Source organism: Canis lupus, chromosome X (genome assembly GCF_048164855.1).
Source record: "Canis lupus baileyi chromosome X, mCanLup2.hap1, whole genome shotgun sequence".
Classification (NCBI taxonomy): Eukaryota; Metazoa; Chordata; class Mammalia; order Carnivora; family Canidae; genus Canis; species Canis lupus.
In genome coordinates, this window is record NC_132876.1 from 113,617,955 (window position 1) to 113,634,412 (window position 16,458).

The following is a 16,458-nucleotide window of genomic DNA, read 5'->3' on the forward strand; positions in this document are numbered from 1 at the left end:
GGAGGCTTGGAAAACGGCATCAGAAAGGAGCTGAAATCTTCAGGGGATGCAGAGGCTTTCTACAGGCTTAAAAGGGGTGCCAGTCGCAGCGGTTTAGCGCCTGCCTTTGGCCCAGGGCGCCATCCTGGAGACCCGGGATCGAATCCCACGTCGGGCTCCCTGCATGGAGCCTGCTTCTCCCTCTGCCTCTGTGTGTGTGTGTGTGTGTGTGTGTGTGTGTGTGTGTGTGACTATCACAAATAAATAAACATTAAAAAAAAGGGGGGGTGCCAGTGATGGTGCTCGGGAAGGCATCTGTTCTCGAAAGTGTACGCATGGCAGAGCTGGGGGAACTCCAAGCACCAAATGGAAGGGTTGGATGGCCATCACACCACTTCCACGGATTCACTAGCCAAGCACCATCATAGCCAGTTGAACCAGTTTCAGTGGGAGTTGATATTTCAGGTCAGACCTCAGATTTTTTTTCTTCGGTGTAGGGTGGCCAGATAAAATACAAGCTACGCAGTTAAGTTTGAATTTGAGATAAACAAGGGTAACTTTTTAGTAAGGTCGCCAATGTTTGGGGCATACTTGTATAAAAGTGATCTGAAATCCAAATTTTTCTAAACTTTGCTTTTATTTTAAGTGTGTGATTTTAATTATTTACCTCAGGCAACCCCAGCAGCACGGTTCTGCTGTGACAGATAATCACAAACACAGCGCCACCACGACCCGGGTGGCCTTCCGCCCCAAAAGTCCGATCCGAAGCCAGAGAGTACCGGCTTCCAGAAAAGGGGACGCTGTAACTAGGCAACCAAGACGCGAACCACCCGACCTTCTGCAAAATTCAGGTTTAGAAGTGCGGTGCATCCTGGGAGTGAGTTTTCTAAGTTCAGCTTCGCTTCCGAAGGCCACCAGACTACAACTCCCAGCAGCCCTAGAGACTCGCTGCGAGTCACGCTGGGATTTCTGACTTTACCCTCCGGAAGGCTCCTGGTAGGCTGCTTGTGTAAGAAGAGACCAGGGCCCGTTTCTAGAGGTTCGCCACCCTAAGAATTCATATAAAAAGTCCAACCGAGGAGTATTACTTTCGATGCAGAGAAAAACAAGTCTCCCCGAATATTGCGAAAACATGTGCCTACGCGCGCTGACGTTACAGCCAGCGCTGAAAGGTGGAGACTGAGCGGTGCTCCTGCACGTGACTCCAGCGCACCTTTCTGATTGGCCGCCTCGGGGGCGCGGCGCTCGGGCGCGGACGCCTCTGATTGGTGTTTCGGGGCAGCGGGGTGGGACTCTGGCCGCAGCCGCGGGAGGTCCGGACACTGGCGGCCATGGGACTTGCCGGTAAGTGCGCGTCTGACCCTGCGCCGGCACTCTCGGCCGCTTCCGGATGGGACTGGGCTGCACCCGTGGGAGTGTGGCCGGCGATGGAAGGGGCAAAGCCCGGGAGGCTTTGAAGCTCGGAAGTCGGGGGCGAGAGCCTCCGGACTCGAGTGGGGCTGAGGGTGCGCTGTGGCGGCCGCGCTGGAGCCGGTGCCGCGGAGACTGAGGCGGGCAGGTTGCAGGGTTCCCGGACCCCCAGCCTCAGACCCCTGCTCACGGTCTGGCTATCTTCCTCCTTTTGGGCCTGGCGAGACCCTGCTTGACTCCAACGGGGTCGTTGATTGAGCGGGGTCGTCCCTCCCTTGGCCCTGGCGCTCCCCGGTGACCTCTCAGAGTGAAGCTGGGGCATTGCCCCGGGGGTGGGTGTGAAAGCACCGTCCTCCAGACCCAAGCCCCCGCGAGGTCTCCCTAAGGCTCCTCGGGAGCCTCTCCTGCTGACTCCCCGGGGACTCGTTGGCTCTGGATGGTTGTAAATTTACGGCCATTCGCATTTGTCACTAAAGTGGCTGGGTGGAGACCTTAGTCAAATCGCTCAACTTGCTTGGCTTCTCTTTTGTAAAGCAAGCGAGGTATTCCTGGATCTCCAAGCCTCTTGTCGGCTCTAAAATCTAAGATTCTGTGGTTGTTCCATTTGTTGAGCTTTTACGCCATAAAGATGTTAGGCGTGATAACCCGGTGGAAGTAGGCAGGCGCCTCAGAACGTTTGCAGGTTAATGACAGAACTTCAGATAAATTCATGTGGTTCTTGACTCCCTTTTTTTTTTTTTTTTAAATCACCTTTTTAAGTTGAGTACAACTGGAAATTCAGGTTTAGGTGACAAACCACAGTAAGAAAATGTACTGAAACCACTTAAAAGGACAGACCTGAGGAATCTCAATATTTGGTAGTCTTGAATCTTAAATAGTAAATTCAGGTCAAAAAACACTTATTGAGTATTTCTGAGAATAGATTTAAAATATAGATGACTTCGTTGCCAAGAATTAAGAGTTTATACAGGCAGTTAATTTACATTTCCTGCGTTTACAAGTGAAATCGGAAAATCAGACCTTTAGGATCGCTTTCCATTGTGTAGTTCAGTTTCTGGAAGTGTGGAAATCTCATTTGTAAATCTGAGGAAGATTTCACTGGTTTTCCAAGACACTCTGTTGCTTTTTTTTTATTTTTTATTTTTAGCTTTAAAAGTGAGAATCTGTAATAGTACTGAATATCGAGTGAGCATTTTCTGCTGATGAGGGAGGATCTAGGAGACCCCTGAGATCCATATTTCCTCCTTTAGATGTAGAAAATGGCCCCACATCGGGTCCATCTTGAATTGAGCCTTTGTCTTTTAACTTCGAACTAAAGACAGGGATATTCCTGGAAGAAAGGCCTCCATAACTGAAAGAAAGGTTAAGAACATGAAAGGAGCAGCTTATTACCAGCCTTGAATAAGGAAGAGGAAAATGTAGATAAATGTCTGCAGCATGTGCTGTAGGCAGTACTTGAAAAAGACAGTTCTAGGGGCGCCTGGGTGGCTCAGTCAGTTGAGCGACTGCCTTTGGCTTGGGTCATGATCCCAGGGCCCTTCCTGGGATCGACCCTCGCTTCCTGCTCTCTGCCCAGCGGGGAGCCTACTTCTCCCTCTCCCTCTGCCTGCTTGTGCTCTCTCGTGATCTCTGTCAAATAAATAAATAAATTCTTAAAAAAAGTTCTAGCTCCAGGTGTATTTTAGTTTAAACCACAAAGTAAATAGCAGAATTGTATGAGATTCATTGGGTCAGTGGCTAAGCTCTAGAGCAGGGCTGGCTAACTTTCTGTAAAGAGTCATGTATTTAATTACTGGAATGAACTGGTTTGCTAGCAGAGCACATTCTTATATACTGTGACATAACAAACTCATTTTTTTAAATTATGTGTTGCAGTGTTTTTTAAGCAAAATTAAAATATAAGGGCATTGTGGAATCTAGTTTTGTTGTATGGCACATAGTAAGTACTAAGCAAGTACTAAGCAAGTCACTTACTTTCATTTTTAGGGGGAAACCTAGCAGATTTACATTAGCATAAAACTGTTTACATCTGGATTTGGAAAACGTAATGTATTTTGTCTCTGAGCTGAGATCTTGTTTTACTCTCTTTTTCAGGTACTAGACGACACAAATCTTAATCGAGTTGCTCTAAGGACAAATGCCTAAACCATCTCAGCATGGCCTATAGAGGAGGAGGTGGGCATGGCCAGCCTCGCTCATCTGTGCTCCCCCGTGTTAGCCCTGGAAGTCTCTCAGCATATAGGACCCGTACCCATAATATATGCATGGTGTCGGACTTTTTCTATCCTAACATGGGAGGCGTGGAAAGCCACATTTACCAGCTCTCTCAGTGCCTGATTGAAAGAGGGCACAAAGTCATAATTGTCACCCATGCTTACGGAAATCGGAAAGGCATCCGTTACCTCACTAATGGCCTCAAAGTCTATTACTTGCCTCTGAAAGTCATGTACAACCAATCTACAGCCACGACCCTCTTTCACAGTCTGCCATTGCTCAGGTACATATTTGTTCGGGAGAGAGTCACGATAATCCATTCACATAGTTCTTTTTCTGCCATGGCCCATGATGCCCTCTTCCACGCCAAGACAATGGGGCTCCAGACAGTCTTCACGGACCATTCCCTTTTCGGATTTGCTGATGTCAGCTCGGTGCTTACAAACAAGCTTCTAACTGTGTCTCTTTGTGACACAAACCACATAATTTGTGTCTCTTATACTAGTAAGGAAAACACTGTGCTAAGAGCAGCACTGAATCCTGAAATAGTGTCCGTCATTCCTAATGCTGTAGATCCTACTGACTTCACTCCAGACCCATTTAGAAGGCATGATAGTATAATAACTATTGTTGTTGTCAGCAGACTTGTTTACAGAAAAGGTAATGAAATGATAGCTACAATTGCACTGCACAGACTTTTTTTTTCTCATAGAAAGCTGTTGAATACTTGAATGTAATGATTGTTTGGCTTTTCGTTTTGTTTTATGGTCTTATGACTACTGCATTAAATGTAGCAAAGAAAGGTCTATTATTGTCTTACATATCCAAAAAGAAATTTTTGGAACGGTGGTGAATGCTGCCCCCCCTTTGATGATTTAATAGTTACTTAAAAACAGTAATCTGATGTTGTTTAATAGGTCAGGTCTTTTTTAAAAGTTAAAACAGCCCTGCATGTGTGATAAGAAGTAAAAGGCTGAGCCCACCATATAGCCCTTTCTGATGACAAAAGTTATGTCTTTCATTGCAGGTATTTTGAAAACTAAGAAAGCACAGGGGTGAAAACTAAAATCAGCTGTAACTCTACTCTTCAGGAATGAGCCTTATGAATATTTTGATTTATAACTCTCCTGTCTTTTATGCATATCCGCAGAATCAATGAGCTTGTTCCACACGTTGAGGTTTTGCAGCTTGCTTATTTCATTTAGTCGCAGATGAGCTATTAAGAACACGTAGGCAAGTAAGTGGTGAAGGCGCGGGGATTAGACAGCCTGGAGTCTGATCCTGGCTGCATCCCATTGTGTGATTGAAGACATGTTACTTAACATCTCTGAGTCTCAGTTTTTTCATTTGTATGATTTGGGCAACAAGGGGAATCTTGTGAGGGTTCGGTGATGGTTCCTATAAAGTACTTAGGCCAGTTGGTATTTGATAAGTGTCTGCCGTTACCAAAGAGGATTTTTTTTTTGATGCCTCTGCAGCATTTAATGGACACCGCAGTAGCATTCGTAGAGCCTTGTCTGCTGGAAGCCTGGAACAGTCTGGTTATTCAGAACCTAAGCGGTCTTTGGATGGTCTTTGAAAACCTGTCCAGTAATCAAAATTGTCAAATTGTCACTTCAAGTAGGGAACCATTAAAAAGATAACACGTACTCTTCCTTAAATGTTTTGAGTTTGATTCAGAATGTTATTAACGTGCCCTGAGTTGCCAATAGTCTGGTGTCGGCTTGCAGTTGTAAGAGTATTGGTCCACTGGTTGGAGCTGCTTAACTTTCTGGCTCAATCGTCTTCGAAAAGCATAACTTAGAGTTGTCAATTTGGGTTTCTTTTAAGTGGGGTGAGCACTCAAAGGTGTATGAAGTAATGGATTTTTGACTTGGCTCTGATGTTATACAGTTGTTAGCTCATCTCATTAGAGCTTTTTTTCTGTAAATTTCTTTTATTGAATTTTTCAAATCGTTCAACTTAGTTTCATGGAAACTTATTTTGTCAGTTTACATATTATTTAACTAAATTACCCAATGCAATAACAAGTGTAACTGGCTTCAAACATGTGGACAAATGCAGCCGATTGTTGGTAAGCATGAAGCTCAGTGACGGGGTCAGAAGCGGGTGGGTGTGCTAGGGAGCAGCCTGAAAATCCACACGTGGGCCTTGGTCAGTAGGTTTTACATTTGGAACAGAGCCTTGGTTGATCTAGCAATCCACTTTAAGCGGAGGTTTGTGGGAAAACTGCTGAACTGTGTTTTGTGGGGTGAAGCCATGCTCTCATGATGTGCTTTCATTCTTTAATCAAGATGTATGGACCAGCATTCTCTGTTCTGAATCCCTCTTGGGATATCAGTGATGTGTTTGTTGTAACTTAGAAAACATGCCTAGTTTTTCTTTTAATCACACAGTATACCTTCGTGTGATAGCTAGCCGAGAAAGCCTATGATGCACACGTGGTTGAGGATCAGAGCAAATGGAACTGTTTGTAGAAAGATTAAACCTGTTACCTTTACTTCACTAATGATGGTATTTTAACCAGCCGAGCTAACCACCAGCCACAGCGTGAAGGTACAGCCTGTCCTGTTCCCAGGTCAGTTATTTAACAAACACGAAACCCTCTCCATGTGGCCAGGCAACAGGCAAAAAGTAACCTTCTCAGGAGGAATGGCCACATCCGTAGCCAAAAAGTGAATAGCTGTATTTATGGTCTGTTAATCGTTAACTAATTAATTTCCTTAGGAGGCGTTCTTTTCAACCAGTTCTCAAAGGCCCAGCCAGTGCCATGTATTGAGTGAGAGAGGATGAATCCCAGTTCTTATCACTCAGGTTTTCTGGCTGCCTTCCTCCCTCTTTCAAAAGCCTGTTTTGCTCTCAAGTCAGGGTTTTCATGGTGCTCCCGTGTGTGCAGGCATGCCCTGCTTCTTGCCATAGTGGTAATGACAACTTCCATTTATATTCTGCAGTTGATAGAGCCTGTGCATGGTACAGTACCTCACTTGACCCTCCCAACCACTGTAGGGTAGATGTTATCTGCATGTAACAGACAAAGAAACTGAGTCTCAGAGATGGTAAGTAACTTGCTCAGGTTACACAGTAAGTATCAGAGATGACAAACATGAGTTCAGCTCTTGAGTTAAGGTCTCTTGTTCCCCTCACCTCTGGCCCAGCCTCTGGGTATATATAGATTGATAAGATTCTTTAAAATACTATTAGACTGAGCTTTAAAAGCCATTTGAATCATGATTTTTCTTTGTCTGTTTTGTGTGACTATGGTGATTGAAAGACTTTCTGTGTTCCATTGTGTTAGATTCTTCGATGTCTTTTATTGTTTGGGAAAACCCTTTTATTCTTAGAATAATATTATAGATCATTACTAATTTTAATCAGTTCCATTTCTTATAAGGTTGTTGTCAGGATTAAATGACATAATGCACTTAAAGGACAGAGCCTGATGTAGTAACCACTCAGTAAATGTTAGTTGTTATTGGCAGTTATGATTTTTACTCTTTATGTGTTGCATTTTTCATTTGAAGAATGGGTTCTTAACCTTTGTATTCGAAGGGAGGAAGGAAAGGAAAGAAAGAAAATGAAAGAGTTAAAGGTAGCTAAATGTTAAAAGTCATTAAGCCACCTTCTGGTTTATGTAGAGATCCAGTTGACAGATTCGGTAATTGTCTTGAAACAAAGGTAGCTAAGATTTTAATGAGAAGCCTTCATAATTCAGAAAAGCTGCGTGTGAACTTATGTTTGCTAATGCAGTTATATTTTGAAAATGCTGGCGGAGTTTATATAAATCCCTACTTTGAATTTAATAAAAATGACCCCATATAAATTACTTCTCCCACCATCTTTTTTTAAAAATAATTGATCTGCCTGTATTTGAGAAGATTGATAGAAAAAAGTGTAATTCTTATTTTTGTGTGTGTGTACATATGCATTTTTTGAATTAATAAACTTTAACTGGGTTATTTTACATTTACTTTTACTTTGAAATGTGTCCAATTTATAATTGTTAATGAACAAAATTCTCAAAAAGTATCAACATTCCTGTCACTTTGGATAGCCACTTTCAGACTGGTAGGGCATGGTTTATTTTTTTGCTTCATATTACCTGGGGTTGTATTTACGTATTAGAAGGAAAGTGTTTCATTAAAGGAAAAAAAAGAACCAAGACGCACCCTTTTGTTCTCTGGATTATAACCATCTGTCAGTCGAGGTCCTGCCACCTTCATTTACTCTCATTCAAGGGAAGTGGGCTATGGCAGGTTTGGACGGACTACTCTTTTACATTTTGCTAATACTGTGGAGTTTGTTGTAAGATCCTGTGTACAAGCTGCGTTCTCAACAAAGCGGATGCTGCAGTTACACTTTGTTGCTTAGCCCTTTCTGATGGCATGGCGGGATATGGAACATAGACTGGTAGAAATTTTGTAGCTGAAAGAGACCTTGGACTTCAGGCACATCTGGTCTCTTCGTTTTCTATTATCAGAAAATTTTCCTACGACCAAAGAGCTTGCTCCTAAGTTGGCTGGGACAAATCCTAGGTCTCCGATCAGCTGTTCGGCTCTGTAGAAAACTAACTCAAATGCTAGCTACCTCAAATACCTTTTTTAGAAGTATGTGATGCATAACCACAAGCGAATGACAAAGAATGTTATGTTAGAACGAAACAGCATAACCCATATAACCAACCCATGTATCGGGTAACAGTGGATGTCAATGTACTTTAAGAACTGCAACTCTTAGGAGAGCGCTGGTAGTTTGGACATTCCACCTTGGCAGGAAAGGTTTGAGAATTAGCTTCTCTGCCTAAGGAGGGCATAGCTAATACTTTTCAAAGGGAGTGTTTTCTCAGTTCTGCTGAATTTTTTAAAGTTTAAATATTAATATTTCCAACATTCAACTTTATTTTATATTTTCAGGGACTGATTTGCTTAGTGGTATAATACCTGAACTCTGTCAGAAATATCCAGATTTAAATTTCATAATTGGAGGAGAGGGACCTAAGAGAATCATTTTGGAAGAAGTACGAGAAAGGTACCAGCTACATGACAGGTATTGATGGATTCTATATTGTCTTGGGTGAGAAAATGTTACCTGAATTCAGTTTTGGTTACATGTGTTTTTAAGTGGGCTGTTTCTCCTATGTATACTTGATGTAAAAATGTAATGCAAAGTCTGTTTTTTTTAATGTATATAATATGGGAAAACTTAGTTTAAAAAAATTTCACAATTTTTTTTTTTGGCCCAGTATTATTTGACTTTCAGGGGCAATGGTTGGAGGTACCCTGGAAGGTGTGCGCATGCATATGAACTCACACACACACACACACACACACACAGAACAACCACTTTGGAAACGTTTGTAGATTTTCAAGCCTTGCTGAGTTGTGATTTAAATAGTATGGCCCAAATCATGTAAATTGTCCTGTACATACAGATTCAAATACTTCTCTTTCTTAGTAACTTAAAAAGGTGTTTGCTGTGAAGCATCAATTTTAAGGGGCCTTTTTCTGTTTAGAAATGACTCTTTAATATTTACTCACCAAAGTATATTAATATCTCCACTAAATGCCAACTAATTTTGTAGAAGATGAAATTTATATGCGTGACAAAAGTTAGAAATATGGTAGCTGTATGAGTTTGAAACCAAACAGCTTTAAAGACTCTTTTAGATCATAATTTGGTGATATTAGTCTTGTGCAGTGGCAAACATTAGAACCAGCCGTAATCTAAGTATAATATGAATAGCACACTTGGCTTCTAAATGATATTTCTTTTCTTGCATGATTTTCACTCCTCTCTTTTCTTCTTTCATTTCTAAAATCAGAGTGCGTCTCTTGGGAGCCTTAGAGCACAAGGATGTTAGAAATGTCTTAGTTCAAGGACATATTTTTCTTAATACTTCCCTTACCGAAGCATTCTGCATGGCAATTGTGGAAGCAGCCAGTTGTGGTTTACAGGTAAAAAGCTTTGAGGGCTTACGTTGTTGGGGTTTCTGTACTTGTATTTTGAAAAATAAGCAGGTACTTTCTGTAATGACTTTTTAAAGTTGGTTTTGCTGATTTTCCTGAAATATGAATTATGGTGTAATGTATGTTCTTGTTCTCCTTTTTAAGGTGGTAAGTACCAGGGTTGGTGGAATTCCTGAGGTACTTCCAGAAAATCTTATCATTCTGTGTGAGCCTTCTGTCAAGTCCTTGTGCAAGGGTTTGGAAAAAGCGATTTCCCAGCTGAAGTCAGGAGCGTTGCCAGCTCCCGAAAATATCCATAACATAGTAAAGACTTTCTACACCTGGAGGAATGTTGCAGAAAGAACTGAAAAAGTATGTCATGTGCTAAGCAAAGGGTATTTGAAGATTGTGTCTAAATTCTTGGCGTTTCGTGTACACGTTTGCTTTTTTTAAATATATATATAGGTTTACCCTTTCTGTTGCTTAAGTTTATGAAGTCTCTTCAAATGAAAAGAAATGCACTATGTACTACTTTTGGTATATGCTAGGCTAAGTTTCTAGTCAACTCGTTGCATTTGACATCTGAAAATAGCAATGCCGTCAAGACTTCTCATTAAATTAGGCATAAGGGAGTTACAGAGTTTTCTAGAAGGCACGACTGTTCAAAGGCCAAACCGATATTAAGATCTACTCTCAGAAATTTTCTTGAGGCTGTTTCTAATTCTAAGCATGCCAGTTTATTAGGAAGTAGGTGGTTTTTCTTAGTCTGATTGCGGCAACTTTAAAACTTGCAAACGTTGAATTCAGGCTACTTCCCAAAACCCTTGCATCACCCTTGCTAAGTACCATGATGTTCTGTGGGGAAGAGGATTTTTGCATCTTTGGGCTGGTGGAGAACATAGTAAGTTAGGATGCAGGATGCACATGACAAATGTTGAAAATACCACAAACACAGAGCGGCAGTAGAGAACTTGTAGTTGCTCTTTTAATTCTTCCTGTTCCACACAGGCCATTTTGATCCTTTTCAGCTCCTCCTTCATAGTTTAACTATGCTATTTAGAACATTGATGAAGACATTACATTGGAGTTCATGCTGGAAACATGCTCTCTCAACTGTTCTAATTCACCAGTCTCAGCATAATTTGGACTGAAATGTATTCCAGATGTTTTGAGGGTACAAGAGCTAGCTGGAAGCAGCCTGTACCTTTCCAGAGGCCACTGGCCTGTAGAGCTCGCACTGCACGTCACAGCCTTCTTGAGTTCAAAAGGAGATGGCTTACAGGTCCGCTGTGTGAGAATGACCACAAGCAATGCTCGAATGCAATGAAAACAGATAAATGCTGGCCTCGCTTATGTGTTCGAAACATATGTTTAAAGATCTTTGTTTTAAAAATATTTCTGAGTTTTGTGCTTAGCCGTGCCTGAAAAAAGCAAGCCACCTACTACCGGTCCTCAGCAGTAAACTTTGTTTTTGTTTGCCAGCATTTGACCTATGCCATCTACTAAAATTTCCCCTATCTTTTCCCCCTTCCTTTTATTTGGAGTCCACGAAATGTTTCTGTATGCTCTCACCATCCATACTCAGCAACACGGCCTTACGTGGCCGTGGAAAAGAAGAGCCTCTCTCTACCCAGCAGCGCGCTAGATTAGAGCTCTCTGATGGTGGTTGATGTCTGCCAGCTAGCGGTGAGAGCTCCTCAGCCGAGTCAAGGAATCTTAGAAGGCCAGTCCTGCTTCAGGAAGTCACTGCTGAATTAAACATGGCCTCGACAGAGGTGACCCGAAAAGCGGTTCCAACTTCTCAGGACTTTGGAATTCTTGTAGTTGGTTAAAATTGATGGTGATCCCCTAGGGGACAGGAGCCATGGCATATTCATCTTTGTGTGACGAGGTGTCTAGCCCAGTATTTTGTCCAGAATAAGCACTCCATAAATGTTGAATCACATGGCAATAATTACATTAATTCCATTAATCACATCGTTACTAAAACAACAACGAAATGTAAGCGACTTCCGTTTGCATCTCTAAAACATCCCTGGTCCATGCAGGTCGTTGTTTATTGTGGGTCAGAGTGCTCACTCTTGGCCTCTCTCCCGCCAGGTGTACGACCACGTGGCAGGAGAAGCTGTGTTGCCAATGGACAAACGACTGGACAGACTCGTCTCTCACTGTGGCCCTGTAACAGGCCACATTTTTGCTTTGTTGGCCGTATTCAACTTTCTCTTCCTCCTTTTCCTGAGATGGATGACTCCAGATTCTATCATCGATGTCGCAATAGATGCCACAGGGCCAAAGGGCGCGTGGACTCATCAATATCCTTACAGTAAAAAAAGGGGTGAGAATAATGAGATGTCTAAAGCCAGGTAGAAGGAAGCCTGGGTTGTAAGATTTTACACATTTGTAATAGTTCTATTAAGACTATTGAAAATAATCCTGCTTTTTTTTTCCTTTTTTTTAAAGTTAATTTAATAAGTTATGCTACCTCTATATCATTCAATGTTTTATTTTGAGGAAAGATAAACACTTATGCAATTCCTGAGTGTAGAAACTCCTTGCACTTACTTAAAACGTAGGAGAGAACATTGAAGCCACTCAGGTATGAAATTTTTCAGACTACTGAAATCCCTCTAACAGAGATGTTTTAACATTCTATTTTGGGAGCTTTGGGTGCTGAAGGGCCAAATGTTTTCTGGGCATTTTTTGGCCAATTTTAAATGTTCTACCATTAATTAGACATTTACCAGATGTTTACAAGTTTTCTTTCGGGAAGTACAACAACGATATGAACTATTTTGAGTCCTGTTCATACACGTTTTAGTCATTTAAGTCGTGTTCTTAGACATTTGTCTGATACCCTCGGCAAGTGTATCATCAGCAGGTTTCTTGAGCAAAATGGTCCATTGGTTATTAGCGTGTTTTAAGCAGCTACTATATGTAGAATATTGAACCAGACACTTCCTGCTGTTAAGGACCAGGGGCGCATTCAGATGCTCTTTGTTTATCACTCAGATGGCTCACTTTATTATAGTCACAGTTGACAAAATGGCAAACTATCTAATAACATGCCAAAAATGCTCATGCTTTTAATGCCAGGAAAAAAATGGTCGGCAGACTCCGATTATTTACTTCTTCTGTCATATGCATCCTCCTAAGTAGAGCCTTCATCTTAACTTGTGTTTATGAAAATACTTTTTTGCTTCTAAAATACTAGGGACCGATACCACTGTTGATGATAGTGCAGAGAAACCCTCCACATCTTTCCATGTATAATTGAGTCCTCTGTAAATGCCTTCGTGTTTTCCGAGCAGAATGTACGAGGTGTGCCATCTCCAAATCAGCTGCTACCCTCCACCTTTGATAGAAGTCACTTCCCTTCACTTGTGGCCTAGCTGCTGTCTGAGAAGTATTGTCAGTGTGCAAAAGTCTTTACCCCAGAATGTTTTATTTATAGCAAATTGAGTCTGAAAATTTTAGGAACACAGTCTCTTTGTGGATGTCTTTTGTTATTTGTAATCGTTGTTGCCCAGAGCCATGGGTTTTTAAACCCCAAATTATCCACATGGTGTGTCTTATTAACTCCTTGAACTCCTTAGAATAGGCTTTTGTGATAAAGGACTGTGAAATCAAAAGCAAGAGGTGCTTGTGGTGCCCTCGGTAGATTATGGCAGTATTGGGATTCCGTACAGGATTGTTTTTCTTTTTTTTAATGACAACATTCACAAAACTTCTTTTCTAAGAAGTATCTTAACATGCCTATTAACCGGTACATAACAAATATTTGTGTTTTGTGCTAAAACACAAACACAAGAGTGCGGTTTTTAAAACTGGAAGTAAAGGGTTCTTTTGTTGAAGAAAACTGGACTGACCCAAACCATGAAATCTTCTCTGTATTTTTATGCACAGACACTGATTTCTACAAATATGAAATAAGCCGTGCCAATATTCATGATAAAGCAAGAAACTGTAACCTTTGTTTTTATTTATTCTATTCAGCAAGTTTTAAGGGCATACTACTGTTTGTTCTTACATTTTTGTTTCTCAGCATAGTTTCGAGATGGCCATTTATTTTTAGATGGAAATGGGATTTAAACTTCTTGCATGTAAAATACGTGATTTGCAAATCAAAATTATTTCCTTTGTTTTTTGACAAATGGAAGTAAATTTGCTTGTTCTAGTAAATCTTAATTTTTCAGGCTTCCTGGATACCTTACTTGTAACTGTCAGTGTTGCACTGGTCAATATGTGGGAACATATTGTTCGACCCTGCTACTTACATTTATTTGAAAGTGAACTTGCGGTGATGAGGAATTTATGAGAAATATATTGTATTTCTTTTGATATTACAGAAACTAGCACATAAGAAACTGATTTATGAAAACATGCTACATGTCCAAAAATAAAGACCAAAATGACATTTTGACAATTTTCTGAGTTTGTCTTGTTTTGTGAACAGAATATTCTGTACTTGTTGAACGGTGCTCCCCCCATCCCCTCCTTCATTTGCTTGCTCTTTCACTGCAGTTAGATGTGTTGCTTGGTCTGCTAGTAAAACAGGAGCTGTCCTTCAGATGATGAATTACGCTGTCATCTTTTCTTTCTAGAATACGTTCTCTCTTTACTCATGGAATAGCAAGTTGAATTGTGCTTTTGTTTTCTGATCCAAACAAGCCCTGTTTTTCCCTGCACTGGAGTTGTCGTGTGAGACAGATGAATACATCTAGAAACTACTGTGTATGCGAACTACATAATTATACTTCATATCTTGTGAGCTGTTTTAAGAGGAATTTGAATTTTGATTTAATTTACTGAAGCCCAGCTTCTCCCACCACTTTTGTTGGAAGCAGTGGAAAGCAGTCCTCTACATTAGTGTGTTCTGATTTATTTTATGCCAAAACTTATTTTTGGCAAAGTCAGGGTATGCTAGGTCTGTGTTTACTTTTGGAGAGTTTTTTTTAAAGGCCTCTTCTCTGCGTTCCCAAAAGAATATGGCGAGATGTTCCTCGGATCCTCCTCTTGGCTGGGCTTTTTTTAATGCAAAAATTCTAAAAACTAAAGTTCTATACAAAATTTAATTTGTATTCACTAGTACTTTGAGGAGTTCATCTTCCTTTATCCTTTATATTTGGCTATGGCTCAGTGGTTCTTAACAGGATGTGGGAGGTGGGGATCGGGGAAGAGGAGGGTGGTCATTTTTCACCATAGGGGACACCTGGTAGTGTCTGGAGACATTTCTGGTTGTTAGCCCTGGATGGGAGTGGGGGTGTGGGCAGAAAGAGGAGATACCGCTGCATATCCCACAATGCTTCTGGACACCCTTTCCCCAACAAAGAATTATCTGGCCCCAAATATCAATAGTGCTGAGGTTGAGAAGCTTGTGGTGCCAGAGAGGGTTTCATCTTGTCAAGGCTGCTCTTTTTAAAACCTGGAAGTAAAGGGTTCTTTTGTTGAAGAAAAGTGGACTGACCCAAACCCCTTATTTTGGGATCCTTTTGTGCCAATCTCGAATGTAATGCTCAAATGTAGTTAAAGATGGTCTCAGAAATAGTATGAACATCTGTTTGACCCTTTTAAAAGGCCGAGCTCTTCATGGCCCACTCTTCTGGTATATATCACAGAAAGTACTGCCATGCTTTAAATGAAAATTGAGGCTCAAACAAGATTGAATAACGTCCTATAATAACTATGTCATTGGGCTGACATGAGTAAAAGACTGGCTTCTTGGAGTGTGCTTAAATGAGACCTGGAAAGAACCAAAATGCTTGTGTTCATGGATTCTACGTTGGCACTCTCTAGGTAGTAAGCTATAGGTTGGTACTAAGCGTGGTCAAGAAACGCTGTACGTTGATCTCTGTTCTCGGGAGTGGGAACAGCACTGGATCTGCCTGGTTCTGTAATACCCTGAAATGGACGCAGTGTACACTGTGACTCCAGGCTCTCTGCTCACACGTCTGCCTTTCCACGGACTGTAAGGAGCCAGTTCTCACATAGGTCGTCATTCTAATTTGCCTGAGTGCTACGAGAAACTCCCACATTTTGTGCATCAAGCATTAAGTAAGATTTATTTAGTCTGCTCTTGCAGGCTTTTTTTTTTTTTTTGGCTTGCTTTTTTCAATAGTTTGTAGAGATTTTGAAAATCGAATATAGCCCAGAATGAAAGAGGAGACCTAGATTTTCCTCATCTAATTTTTGTAGGTGGGACGCCTGGGTGGCTCAGTGGTTAAGCATCTGCCTCTGGCGCAGGTCTTGATCCTGGAGTCCTGGGATCAAGTCCCACATTGGGCTTACTGCATGGAGCCTGCTTCTCCCTCTGCCTATGTCTCTGTTTCTCTCTCTCTGTTTCTCATGAATAAATAAAATCTTTAATAATTTTTGTAGGTGAGGGAAATGAACAATAAGTCAGTTTCCCTTGTATTGGAGCACTGATGGATGTTGAAGGATTAGGGTAGCAAGAGAATATTAATATTGTTCAACCAGGGAAGGTACTGATACATAGAATATTTGGGTAATTTGCCCAGAACATAGGACATCTTCATCCATTTCACTGTAACTCTTGGTCAAGGAGAGCACACATACCCCATTCAGAGGCACCACCTTTGCTGACACTCAAAATGGGAAATGAACAATAGATAGGCTTTGCTGGCAGACCTTGGCAAGGATGAGACAATTAGAGAAAGTGGTCTAATGCTTTCCTTCTGACATAGCCACTTGGAGAAGTGTCCAAGATGAGCCCTTTACTAAATACTGCCTCAGAGTGGATGGTCTTGTTTAACTGGTCCTATTTTAGATGGGGGCATTATCTCCCTCAGCCCTTGAGATGGAGAGAAGACAAAATGGTCTGGGGCCAGTACTTCCCACTGCAAATAACTTGCTTCATTCTCCGTGGGATCTGAGAAGTTTGTTCTATCTTTCCAAT

General features: G+C 41.4%; 1 protein-coding gene across 2 annotated transcripts; it reads left to right on the top strand.

The window, feature by feature from the left end:
- The first annotated feature begins 968 nt into the window (after positions 1-968).
- Positions 969-13,968, top strand: PIGA (phosphatidylinositol glycan anchor biosynthesis class A). 2 transcript variants are annotated; one of them, XM_072816199.1, is made up of 6 exons: positions 969-1,323; positions 3,484-4,263; positions 8,514-8,646; positions 9,422-9,554; positions 9,711-9,917; positions 11,090-11,678. In XM_072816199.1, the coding sequence occupies exons 2-6, from the start codon at positions 3,546-3,548 to the stop codon at positions 11,213-11,215; spliced, it is 1,317 nt and encodes a 438-aa protein (XP_072672300.1). In that variant the 5' UTR covers positions 969-1,323; positions 3,484-3,545; the 3' UTR covers positions 11,216-11,678. The 2 variants fall into 2 exon arrangements, with proteins under 2 accessions (XP_072672300.1, XP_072672299.1); XM_072816198.1 differs by having other exon boundaries at positions 1,166-1,323; positions 11,646-13,968.
- Positions 13,969-16,458: the final 2,490 nt, after the last annotated feature.

Excerpts from the sequence above, each read along its gene's own strand:
- PIGA (XM_072816198.1), top strand. The coding sequence starts at position 3,546 with ATGGCCTATAGAGGAGGAGGTGGGCATGGCCAGCCTCGCTCATCTGTG. Across the intron at positions 8,647-9,421 it reads AGGTACCAGCTACATGACAG|AGTGCGTCTCTTGGGAGCCT; the intron begins GTATTGATGGAT and ends TTCTAAAATCAG. Across the intron at positions 9,918-11,645 it reads TTGCAGAAAGAACTGAAAAA|GTGTACGACCACGTGGCAGG; the intron begins GTATGTCATGTG and ends CTCTCCCGCCAG.